General features: G+C 42.1%; 1 protein-coding gene across 2 annotated transcripts in view; it reads right to left on the reverse strand.

Moving 5' to 3' along the window:
• Window positions 1-353: 353 nt before the first annotated feature.
• Window positions 354-13,269, reverse strand: part of si:dkey-117m1.4 (serine/arginine repetitive matrix protein 1) — a 17,254-nt gene continuing 4,338 nt past the window's right edge. The window contains exons 2-9 of one of the 2 annotated variants that reach the window (XM_026359992.1): window positions 10,496-10,590; window positions 10,090-10,174; window positions 9,132-9,501; window positions 7,649-7,723; window positions 4,452-5,575; window positions 3,406-4,235; window positions 2,957-3,202; window positions 354-2,226 (exon numbers count right to left, since the gene is read on the reverse strand). In XM_026359992.1, coding sequence (XP_026215777.1) covers window positions 1,973-2,226; window positions 2,957-3,202; window positions 3,406-4,235; window positions 4,452-5,575; window positions 7,649-7,723; window positions 9,132-9,501; window positions 10,090-10,174; window positions 10,496-10,590 — 3,079 coding nt within the window. In that variant the 3' untranslated portion in view covers window positions 354-1,972. Of the gene's footprint in view, window positions 2,227-2,941; window positions 3,203-3,405; window positions 4,236-4,451; window positions 5,576-7,648; window positions 7,724-9,131; window positions 9,502-10,089; window positions 10,175-10,495; window positions 10,591-13,269 lie in introns of both variants that reach the window. The other variant, XM_026359991.1, reaches the window with a different exon arrangement.

A 13,269-nucleotide genomic window follows, 5' to 3' on the forward strand; every position in this document is an offset into this window, starting at 1 on the left:
ACATGTAAACTTCCTCTTCGGAAGATAAACAAGTGTTATCTGATCTTCTACAGGCAAATAATGATATGAGAATAATCCTTTAAGTTGTCTTTGTCCCAACAAATGTATTGAAATTGAACCTAATCTATTTTTTCACTCTTAACAGCTGGTCAGACAACACTTCTTACAAACCAGTTCTGTTCAAGTAAAACCTTGGAACATTATTTGAAACGAACTCTGAAGAACATCAATTTAAAAAATGTAAGTAAAATTAGAAATCACTACACTCTTTTCACCAGAACATTTCCCTTTTGGAAATGTGTTTGCAAAACTGAATAAACTGAATAACCACAGCACAAAACATGGAGCTTTAAAATTTTATAAGATTTATAAAAAAAGAAAAAACATAACACAATAACCAAGGCATGTCATACATTTTGTTTTTCCTTTGTTTCTCTGAGGAGTATTTACAAATAGGATTATGTACAGATAGCAATAACTCAGAAATGGGAAAAAGCTACATATAGTCTAGCACAAACAACCAGTTAGCATAATGATAATATATTTGTTATGTACAATGTAACTGGCAAGGCTAGAGCAAGAAAGAACATAAAGATTTTGTAAAAGGTTTAAATAACTTCAAGTATCTGTCTTGAGGTTTCATGGAGGTTTTAGTCCAACGGACACAGATTTCCAGCAACACTGGAGAGAAACCAAGTATGTGGTGGAGCTGCAAACTGTGTAGTGTGGCTGGGAAAGGACAGGACAGGAGGAGCTCTAGCCGTTGGAAAAGACAACACAGACAATGCATCAAACGTGGCAACACAGAACAATCACTTCTCTGATAAATGCCCACTTTTTAAAAACTTTTAACAACCTTGGGAAATCTTCGCTCCACATATAAAGTGATATCCAGCTTATTGGCCTGTAGCACCTTTTACTGCTCTGAATAATCGATGTGCAGCAGGCAGAGAAAAAAAAAAAAAAAAAACTTAGGAAACATGAACATACAGCTTAGGGGAAACTGGTCGCTGTTGACATCCGAGTATAACTGTTTAAGGGAAAGAGAATCAGAGTCTAACGTAACAGGTTCAGTTCTAAATAGTCTGTTTCTGGTCTTTATGGTTCAGCTAAACATCTTAGGTATCCAAAAGGTAAATTTACAACATTCTGAGGCCATTTAATTGTCTCGCTCATGAAACCCACAACTAGAAAAACATTGTAATGTGTTTCATTTCAGTTAAAAGAAACAAGCGTCATAGTAACTTCAAAAGCGTAACTCATTTATGAACTAGTACCCTACATGTAAATTAAGGTGCAAATATAATGAAACATAGTCAGAATTGCACAGCCAGCTATATGTAAAGAAGACCTAGCTTGTTTGATGAAAGGTCTGGCTATTCTTCTAGGTTAGCAGTAGTTAGGTCTACTCTAATTATAAAGCCACTATTAAGAAATGTGTAGCCCGCGTGAAGGCCATTTGTCCTATTAACGTCTTCAAGTGCATAAAATACTGCTACTTCACGACGTTCATATAACAACACTGTAGGGCTCAACTGCCTCTCTTTTTTACATTTTAGCTTAGTTCATTCCTTTAGGAAAGAGGAAAAAATGTCCATATACAATAACACAGGCTGTGGCCAGTGCTATAGTTTCTGATGGCATGACTCAAACGGCACCCGACCAAGTGCACTGTTTTTGAAAAGACTGGACTGTTAATCTAAAAACCAGGAGCACCATAAAGACGCTAGTGTAATTTTAAGACCTTAAAGTAAAGCAGCACAAATACTTTTTGAAACTTCTGTTCTTGCATGACCAATGTAAATATAAAATGCCATAAGATGTCCAATTAGAGCCCATTTCAGACACACGCCATGTGACCAGACGACGTCCTCTCAAAACTAGTGCATTTCCTGGACAGCAGGGTACCATTTGAGAGTCTGCTCTGATCAACTGTGCCACCTCCACATTCCTCTACACACACTCTCCCCTCTCAACACACAGTGAGGGGTTGGGGCTGGCTTTCACGCCGCTGGTTTTTCTTCAGCAGCTGAATGCGGTTGTGACAGTAGAACTTGATGGCTCGCCAGTCACGATGGTTGTTGACCAGCAGGGGGCATTGCTGCAAGCAGCGCTCACAGTCAGCCTTGGCGGGCACTCGGAGCTCTGTGATGTTTCGGGTCAGGTGCTCCTCAACTGCTGCACGCTCCGCCTCGGACCACGGGCGTTTCAGGACTCCCCGCTTCCCTGCAAGGGACCAGAGATGAATGAAGTTACAGAGTCGGGTGTTAACAGCTTGTCGCATTGAGCATCAGGGTACTGAAACTTTTAAAAGGCCTATTCCCTCAATGCTGCTCACATAAAAACTCATGTAAGACTGTATTTACATGCAGTTGTGTAACCAGGTTATTCAGAGAAGCCAGGTCTAGTAACTCTTACTGAAGAATAATGCACCTTCTAAGAAGCAGATGATCCTCACATTACAATAACAAATCTGTGTACATCACCCAACAACTAGTATCGGTGGTGAGAGCACTGGGTGCAGCAGATAGAACTTCTTTTCCTCTTTAAATGGGATCTCAGCAGAGTGTGTTTAACCAGTAAACCTTCCCTGCTGGGATAAACATGTACTGGTACACCTCGTGCTTCACCTTCATACAGCCTATCTTACAAACCAAACAACAGGATTTTTTTTCCCCTTCTCTCTTTGTGCTCATTATACCAACTTGTATCCACAGACACACAGAGAGACAAGACAACTAAGCTTACTCTACATACTTTTTCTTGTTTTTATCCTCTGTAGTCTCTTAGTAGTGCTTTTTTATTTTCCTTCATTATATTATTGATCTTTCTTTCTAGGAAAATCAAAAGCGTGACTGCAACGTTCTTTAACCGCACACTTTCAACCTAATGATCATTATTGTCCTTCCTTTTGTTTCTTACATTTGATATCCAAACAAACCTGATTTTGCCTGACCTGAGCCTCTCCTGCGGTTAGCAGGTGGAGGTGGAGGAGGTGGAGGAGGAGGTGGAGCAGGTGGATGGGTGTTCTTGAGCTTCTTGGGTCGTCCCACACGTCCGTTGTTCTTGCCCTTCCTGACGTACAGCAGGGTAGGTGTAGGTGTCGGAGTAGGGGCAGGGGTGGGCACCTCGGGCTTCTCCTTCACCTGCTCACCTTCAGACTCTCCCTCTGAGTACGAATCCGCAGAGTTTCCTGACATAACTGGAGAGGGAGGTGGGAAAGGAAAGGAAATGATAGGAAAGGAAAAGAAAACCAGAACTTCTGTCATGAATCTCTAGGTTTCCCATAAAACTCCATTCACGCAAACGATTTGTTCGACACCATAGAAGAAGGAATGACACAGGCTGTCTTGGACAACAGAATAAGACATAAATCCCACTCATTTGTACAACCATCCATCTCACCGTCCAGTTCCAGGCAGATGTGGTTCAGGCTCATTCCTCTGAACAACACTCCATCCCTCTCGCCACACAGCACAACTCGGCCCACTCTGCCCATCAGGCCTGGGTCTTGTCCAATTCCAGCACAGTTCTGAGTCACGTGGTACTCCCTCTCGAGGAAATGCTCCAATCTCTCCACAGCGCTGCCTCCCGGCTGCCCGGGCTCCTCTCCTTCTCCCAGAAGCAGTAGCTGTGTTAGGATTGCTACCTGGCGGCGGACCCTGGTCTGGGTCAGGGCACGCGGATTGCGGGTACCACTAGAGCGGGCCAGGCTGCGGAGAAGGTCAGTGCCTCGCAGTGGTGTGGCAGGGGAGTGGTACGGCCTGGCAAAAACATACGGGTTAGCAGGGTCAACTCCTACATCCTGCCTTGTCTGCAAGAGGAGCTCCAGGCAGGGCTCACAGTGAGGAGGAAGGATAAGGGGCTGCACACGTCCACGTTTACCCTGGACCCCGACTCGTGGGAGATGTGGAAGCACCAGCCGCTCAAAAGGTGACAAGGAGGCCTCCAGCGGGGTAAGAGCTGGTGGGGCGCCAGGTGGGACAGGAACGGGGCACTGTGGAGTGAGGCGGGCACGATATTCAGCAATGGACAACTTGGAGACTTCACACTCACGTCGTCGGTTGTAGAGGATTAGAAGAGCCAGACTGGAGTGGCAGAGAAGCCGCCAGGCCTCCGCTGACTGCAGCTGCCGGGACAGGGACAAGAAGGCTGAGTGCTGGAGGCGACGCAGGTACAGCACTAGAGAGGACAAGGACGACAGTAGGGGCAGCATGTGGTGACGCCCTGAACCACTGAAAAGAGAGAGGCAGTGAGAGGTCAGTTCATTTATTACAGTATCACACAAACGTTTTAGATAAAAGATACCACTGTGTGAGCAAGTCAGTTTTTTATTTAGTGAGTGATCATTATTTTAAAAATGTCTAATCTTATTATTATTATACTTATTATATTATACACTAATTCCAATAACAAATCTGCCACCAAAGCAAATTATGTCCTCAAATTACCTCAGCAAGTCCTTGTCCTTCTCCTCTGTCCCACTTTCATCTTCCACCTCCATCACTCCATTCTCCTCTTCCTCATCCTCTTCTTCCTCATCCTCTCCAACTTCCTCTTCTTTTGATGGTTCAATCTCTTTGGCCGGCTTGCTGTTAAAAGACTGAGGACAAACCATCTCCACATGCTCCTCTTTGGACCTCTTTACCTCCACAACCTCCACATCTTCTTCATCATCTTCCTCCTCATCCTCTTCCTCCTCCTGCCTTTCTTTCTTGGGCCTCCTCACTGTTCCCTTCTTGGACTGTGTCACAGTCACAGGGGGTGGACTTCTCTTTAAGACAGACACGGGCACAGCATTCTGTCCTCTCGGAGGAGTCAGCACAGGTGGGGTAGCGTGCCTTCCAGAGGAGGCGGGGGACTGGTTGGCTGCAGTGAGAGTGGGTGGAGACATCGACAAGTCCTGAGCACCACTCTGTGGATGATCTGAACCGCGGGTCTGTGAAGACTTTAAGTGCTGCTGATTGTGTGTGTGAGAGGGGTTTGTGTTCTGTGCATGCAGGCGGGGCATCTGGGTGTAGCGCTCGACGAGGGCAGAACACACTTCTGGTTGGTGGGCGTGGTGTTTGTCTAAGTGGCGGCCCAGTGAGCGGAAATGACGCCCACAGTACTCACAGGTTTGGCGCATGGAGTCTATGGACACCGATCCTTTGGGGACATTTGTGTTGACATTGCTTGTGCTGTTGGAGCTTAGCGGAGCTGGAGCTTTGAACACAGGCTTAGCTGAAGAAGAGGAGGATGAGCAAGGAGGGGAGGACTGTGCTGGAGGGTGAGATGAAGAAAGCGGGCTGTTGTGTTGAGAAACACTATTAGGAGAGATTGCAGGTGGGCGTCTGGGTGGGGTCCGGTGGGGGGCCTTTTTCTTTGAAGGAGTTCCACGACGTTTCTTGCGCCGACGTAGTGCGCGCCCACGAGGGCTGGCATTGTCCTCATCTCCAGCATCCGAGTCACTGGCGTCAGAGTGGGAAATGGGGGAGGAAGAGGGGGAGAGGGACCAAGAGGGGGTGACATACTCCTGCTGTTGCTGCTGCTGTTGCTGGCGCTGCTGCGCTGTCAGAGAGAGGGGCTCATCCTCCTGAAAGTGAGGGACAGTGACATAAAATAAAGAACACGTCCATCACTTCATTTTAGTATTAACACAATGGTTTTCTCTTGTGCTGAAGGTTAGGTTCTTTCCAAATAGTTTTAAGTGGCAGCAAATAACTAAATGCAATGACTCAAACTGTGTGTCATGCTGTCATCTTATTCATCATTTCAGTGTAAATTTTTTAATCAACCATTAACAGTTGGAGGCATATCATGATGTTGGGAATATGTTAGTTTTTGGTTGCTTTACTTTATCTACTTTGACTTAATATTGTGCATTAACACTGTACATTTGGCATCTATCTGTGGTAATTATGTGCACTACTATTGTATTGTAACCACCAGTGCAATACACCGCAGTCACTACTATATTTATTTATTGCCAATTTTCATATACTTTACATACCCAATTAATTACACTTTGCTGTTGCAACAATGCAATTTCCCCATTGTGAGACAAATAAAGGTTTTCTTATCTTATTAAAGTGAAAGTTATGCACCAAGACAATCATCTGTTGTTTGCCTCACTGTCGTAAGTGATGTCATTTATGCATCATTTCCCTGCCTGGATCTTTACGATCTTGCCAGAATCAGAGCAGTCTTTATTCCCCTGGCACCCCCTATTGATCACCAGTGGCCAAATGTATATACTTTAATTATTCTCTGGAACTGACATTTCATTACTTTCATTGTCATAACAGTTTCTTCATTATAAAATGGCTATAGGAAATTATTAAGTTGAATTTTTAAGGAAGTAATAATTGTAAAACCTTAAAGCTCTATATCTATCTGTCTCTTTGTCAGCTGCCTAGAGGTGCTTTTAGTTCACTTTAGTTCTTCAAAGCTGTCACCAGTGTCACTTAGTGGCAGCATCACAATTTATACCAGTAAAATTTTCATGTAGACTTTACTGTGCAAGTGTGTTTAACTTTTGTCAGTCTAATTACATTCACAGTGAGGAGAGAGATTCAATTTTAAAGCAATAAGAAAATTTTGGCAAGGAAATCTGCAGCGAATTGTCTGATAACTACAATGATTTCACAATTAGACCATTTAGCGTGTGACAGACACACTGCACATGGACTCATAGCATATGAAGGTTACAGTCACTTATGCTGTTTTACTTCAAATGAGAATGATACAGAAAATCATAAAACACACATAAGATTTATAAGATTTATACAGACGAGGGGGACAAAGACTTGATGATAATGATTATGTTGATTCTAACATTAATGAAGTCACCCACATTCAGACAGGTGTCATCCTGCAGGCACAGCGGTGCATCACAACCACATCAACAACACAGTTGTTACAGTTGTTCTTTTTTACTGCATAAATGTTATGAACAGCACACCACAGAGCAGAATTAACTATCATAATAGGCTCACACAGGAATACATCTTCATAGCTGTCAAAAACTATCAAATTTAGAGATATTGCATCTTAAAGCATCAATAACATATTTTTTGGCCACTTGAGGGCGACAGATAACATTTCTGTTTCTTTTAGGTTTTAAAGTCTAACAGTAATGGAGCATCATTCTTGACATGGAGTTGTGTTTCTGGACACCTGCTGAATATTCTATTTAATTTATTTAGGTTTTTGTTTTTTGTTTTTTTGGACCAACATCTGTGGGGAATATCCTCCTCTGGCAGCAGAAAACTCCATGTTCACTAGTAGATCTTCGTATAATATCTGTCTCCTGTTGGGCGTAGAGTAGCACAGTGGCAAACTCACATTTGCATATCTTATTCTACATAAATATTATATATAGTATCAAAACCTGAGTGGAATATCATTAAATTACACATTTTTTGACCTTTAAGCTATAAAGAAAATAAAAGGTGATATTTATACTGCAGCTGGCATTCAAGAAAATATTATGAAACCTATCTTAGTAAAGTAACTAGTCCAGATCTGAACTAATATTCACACCTTACTGGCTGTGTGGCAGGTTACATTAAACGTAGTAGTCAAAGTACATTGTCTTATCTTATTGTAAAATATAACTATTGTTTTACTGTATGTTTTTAGGAAATAAGTTGTGTTTTTGTCTTACCTTTTTGATATTGTTGTTGTTCTCTGTGTCAGAGTTGCACTCGTGTTGTGCTGGAGACACAGTACTACGGAAACCCTGTGGGACACAGAGCAGTCACATTAAAACAGTCAGCACACTCATCATTAATGTTTTCTATCACAATCAGTGTAAGCCGTCACTCAAGAGAGCAGGAGGACTCCACAGTTCATCGTGAGCACAGAGGCTGATAAGGACGCCAAATTTCCCACTAACAAACCAAACAAAAGATATAGTTCCAAACACTGTCTACTGTACGTCTCATCAGTAAGAAAAGATGGACGTCTGCTGTAAATCAATACTAAGAACAAAGCAAATCAATCAGCACTTGTTGTTTTTTATACTTTGTCGTAATGAAATGTAACTTATTCAAATAGGGGAGTTTTAGCACTTAAAACTCTGTTTCTCAGTGCTGTGGATTTAATTTCCTTAAATAGTTTTGTTGAGTAAATTGATCTGATCTAATGAGATCCATTTAAGCAACAGATGTCTTATGATAACCATGGTTACTGTTGCTAAAGCACTATACTGTAGGTAGAGAGAGAGCTGGAGCACAGCCATCACCATGGTAACCCCATGCCTTGCTTAGCTGTGTGTGTGTGTGTGTAGCATGCACAGTGGGTAGTGTGAATATGTCTGTGTGTGCGTGACAGACAGTGAGCGTGTGAAGCTGATCAACAGTGTGTGAATACACATATGGTTGCCTATCGGAAGTCATCAGAGATATGCACAGGGTTTGAGTCTGTTCTACACTTATGAGGACCAAGTAGCCTAAAACAGGCATGAAAAACAACAAGGTTTAAGGTTAAAATTAGGTTGTGGTTCAGGTTGAAAGACAAAAAAAAAGTGCAATGACAGCAACATAAACAACAACTAAAATGTTAATTGCTATGAGATGTCTGTCACCCTGGGCTAGTGAGAACGCTGAACAGTTGTTACAATCAAAGAGCCCGTCAGCATATTGTTGGATATGGATATGTATGGGTGTGACATCCAATTTTGAAATTTTTGGAAACATTTTGACTTGATGAAGATCCAAATATGATTCAAATGTTGTCATATTCGAATGGATTTGTGGCTGGGATTGTGGGAGGTTCCACAAATTAAACTTTATTAGACCATAAAACTAAAGCCAGTGTCAGAAGCTCTTCTCACTTAAAACATCATGTCCTGTGGATACATTTAGTTCTGATCTATTGAGGCTGCTGTTGATGAAGAGACAGATGTTTTCCTCTTTCACAACTCAAATTTTCCCGAGTGACCGTTGAGTCAGTTTTTATGTTTCTTGTTAATTTGTTGAACCGCTGACAATATTTTCTCCAACTAAACTACATTCGAGCAGCATTGTCTGTTGTCTATATTTCTCAGTGTGTAAGCAAGGAAAAAACACAGTACACATCAAATAATTGGTTTAACAGTGTAAAAATATGGGTTTAGCCAAATTGCAAAAGTCTTTGAAGTTACTGACCAGGTTTTCTCCCCATTCAGTCAGGCTGTAGTCCACAGTGATCTCCTCCCCCTTGGTAATATCTCGGATGGCGATAACGACCAACCGCACCTGGCTGCCACAGTGGACCTCTCGGATACGGCAGTTGGGGGAGGGAGGGAAGGAACTTGCAGTTGGGGCCGGAGCAGAGGGTGTCGGGGCAGCTGGAGCTGTGGATGCAGGGGTCAGAGACGGAGCCTGGGCTGAAGCTGCCATGGCTGGAGCAGGAGCAGGGACTGGTACTGGGGTTGGAGCTGAAGAAACAGCTGGAGCTGAAGCTGGTGTAGAGGCTGAGCAGGAGCTGGTCTTTGATCCAATGGAAACTTTGTCATGAGCCTGCTCCATTTGACCACTGGGAGTAAAGAGGACAGAGCAAATTTAGGGTTAAAGGTTGACACAGATGCTAATTCTTTGACTGGCTGTGTGTATGTCACAGATTGTTTTCAATCAAGATACAGAAGTGACAGAACTGAATTTCTAATTGTCATAATTATGAGGTTCACTCTGCTGTAAGGATCCACTGCAGCAGAACAAGTGTAAAGCAAACACTGAGAATCCATTCAGAGCTTGTGCCAGTGCTTTAAAACAACGATTCTTAATCCTGGTTAACAGACTGCTGCTGAATTTCTATCATTTTAGCTAGTCAAATGCATTGTTGTGACATAAATCAGCTTGATTGTATAGCTAAAATGAAAACCCAAAGGGTTAGTGAGTCTTGAGAGCTTAGAGTCTGTGCTGCTCTCAGACAAAGCTGTCCGCAAGTGTTGAGTTAAGATCAGTAACCATTCATTATTTTCTAAATCCAATAGCTGAATGAAAGACGCAGCCTTAGACACACCTCCAGGAACTGTTTAACAATGCATTAGCCTACATCAACACTGATATATGCACAAAATGTAACACAGTAAATAAACAACAATAAAGCAACAGAACCACTCACCAATTATGATGAGGAGCAGGCTCTGTGTTGTAGAAAGGCCCGTCCAGTGTGGGTCCTTTATTCTCTGCTGCGTCTTTACGATCACCTGAGAACACAGCAACAGTCAGTATAAAATATATACATACATATAAGTATGTATGGACACACCCCCCCACACAAAGGTCATCACCCCATCTCCTGCACACATACACAGGTGCACATCACAGCACATATGTAGCGAAGAGCATGCACGCACACACTCATACACACACTAATGTAGGTCACACTCACTTGCACACGCTCCACCCCCATACCAATCACACAGACAGATGCACATGCACATACCACACACGTCCATTCACACATACACACACAGTTGATGGCTATAAGAATATGGCAGGCAGATATAATGTACACAAATACACACCTGGACCGAAGCCGTTTTCTGGCACAGCCTCTTCCTCAGTGTGTGTAACAAAGACTTTCACAGGTGTCCCTTTCCTTTTCCTTCCACAGCCGCGCCTGCAGAGAACACACACACATACATGCAATTATCATTTAATCAATCAGCCAAGCAGCCAAACCTCACATCAATCAGGTCAGAGAGTGATCAATAGGCTGATGGCCACCCGATGGATCAATAACAACTGTATTTAGCCTCTCACATAAGCAAATGACATATGATAATTATTAAACCTGCTCTTTGCTGTGTATGGCTGGAACATGAGTGCAGTCTACTGCTTTAGATTTCACATAATCGGTGCTGTTTGACCTGGAGGAAATTAGTTCAATCCAAACCAAACAAAACTCCATGCACAGCGTTTCTTGAGCACACTTATTGTAAAATGTTGCCATGTTTTCACCAGGTTCAGAAATTAAAGAGAGGAAAAAAACAAAACAAAACAAAACAAAACAAAATATAGGACTATGGAGCATTTTAAAATCATCTTTATCGATTAGGATAAGCACATCTTTCTGCAAACCCTACAAGAACTTTGCCTGAACAAGCTGCAGTCTAAAATGGGTAAAGTTGTGATTTCACATCACATGCTGACGAGAAAATAGGTACAAGACTCACCAGGCAGTTAATGCCAGCTTTCAGTGTTTGCTAGATTTAGATCCTCAAAGCTACAGACACACACTTCACATATCGTACACAGGTTTAATACAAAGCTGTACATATACATGTCAGTGGAAAAGAAAAATATATATAATTGATTCAAACACTTCTTAAACTCCATGTTTGATGTGTAATATAACATGAATAAACCAAAACCAAATCCCAATGGTCAAACTCAGTGCTTTATGACTGAAAATATCTTTTCAGGACCAAACTTGTTTATACTTTTCAGAAATAATCACTTTGTCACAAATTAACAGTGTTACTGAGAAAGCTCAAAGAGCAGACACACAACAAAATCCATGGACAACTCAGAATACTTACGTACACGATAACTTCTGAATAATGATCAGACAGCCCGTAGTATGACTCTGCATCTGGTTAGCGCTTATACTTGAGTGCCCTGACCCCTGGGTCATCACTAAGGACTGTGCTTTACTCCAGAAAAATCTAACTCATTTAGAGGTTTCAGACTAAATCCATGCCAAAACTGCCACACTGAGAAGAGCCAAAGTGATCCCCGCCTCTGCCGATTCTGGGCTAGTTCTGTTACCACAGATCTCAATATTGTTTTCCGTCAGTCTATTTTTTGCTCGGATGACATTGGAGGCTCTTAAAACTAGGCCATAGGAAGATCATGCTTTGGATTTTGAAGTGTTCATTACTGTCTGCCCGTGTGTGTGTGTGTGTGTGTGTGTGTGTGTCTGCGTGTGTGCGTCTGTGTGTCTGTCTGTGTCTGCGTGTGTGCATGCGCATGCGTTTGCATCCAGACGAGACAGAGAGGAAGAAAATGAGAGAAAGATAAAAAAGGGGGAAAGGAGAGAGAAAAAGTGAAGCAGCAGAAAACAAACTGGGAAAAACGCAGGAAGACGGACCAAAAGAGAAAAAAAGGCAGAGAACAGAGCGAGGCAGAGATACTAATTCAGCAGAGATATCAACCAGACCCACTGTCTTTGTATTGATCCACTCCGCTCCCATCTGGACTCGAGATACTGTGCGCGCATGTCTGTGTGTGTTTAAAAGGATGTGCCTGCATTTGGGCTCACATATGTGCGGACTCTTTCTTTCTTTCTTTTTTTTTTTTTTCCCTCTTACGAAGCTTTTCTCTGCAGCAACTTACCACACGCACCTTGGCTTTGAAAATCCACTCAAAAACCAAACATGATAGTTACCAAGAAATCATGACCAAGCTCAAGCATTTAAATACTTAGTGAAGTGTAAGAAAATCACTGCTGCTGCTGACAACACGTAAACTGTAGATCTAATCAGTCAATCAGGGATATGTAACATGTGTAACATGACATACACATCATTTGCTTTTGTTGATCCACTGAAGAGCCTCCTCCATACTACTGCACTAAATTGGGATATTTAACTTATCACAACACTGTAAAGATGACCACATAATGGCCCAACCATCATCACATATCACATATCAATGAGCTCCAGGTCAACCCCCTGCTTCACATTGATTCTCATGAATGGGTTGTAACATCATGTCACTAAATGAGCTCAGTTTTAAACCTGTGAATTGAGAAGTGGGGCCGGGCAATAAGGCTGCAATCTACGCAATGGTATGAACAAGAATACTTTACCTATATTGAAATATAGTGTATCACAATATGCAAATTCCCATGTAAAATAATGAAGCTGGTTGTGTGTGCGAGTTTTTTCCTGATCTTGGAGATAGCAGTTTTTTTTTTTTTTTAGTTTTGTTCATTTTCCAAAAGCTTTTATCCATAACTCACTTACTGTTCAAAAGTTAGCTAATTTTATAATATCAAACTGATCAGAAGTACAATGTAGGCACTAATGTTGTTACTGCTGTAGATAATAGATAAGAAAAATGCTGTTTTATGGACAACTATTGGCAAACATCTGTCCTGTGTTCCAGTGGCCTGTTGTGTTTGCTATTCAGCCATTTAAAAGGCTAACTTCTGTTAGCACAGCCGAAAACGTTTATGTTTTCATGAAAAAACAAGGAAAATTCAAAGTGAGCCCAAACTTTTGAACAGTAGTACAAACTAAGGTAACGTGACGACAGCTGCGCTTCCTCGAGACAAGCAGCATACACCATCTGA

The sequence above is a fragment of the Anabas testudineus genome, chromosome 1 (genome assembly GCF_900324465.2).
Source record: "Anabas testudineus chromosome 1, fAnaTes1.2, whole genome shotgun sequence".
Classification (NCBI taxonomy): domain Eukaryota; kingdom Metazoa; phylum Chordata; class Actinopteri; order Anabantiformes; family Anabantidae; genus Anabas; species Anabas testudineus.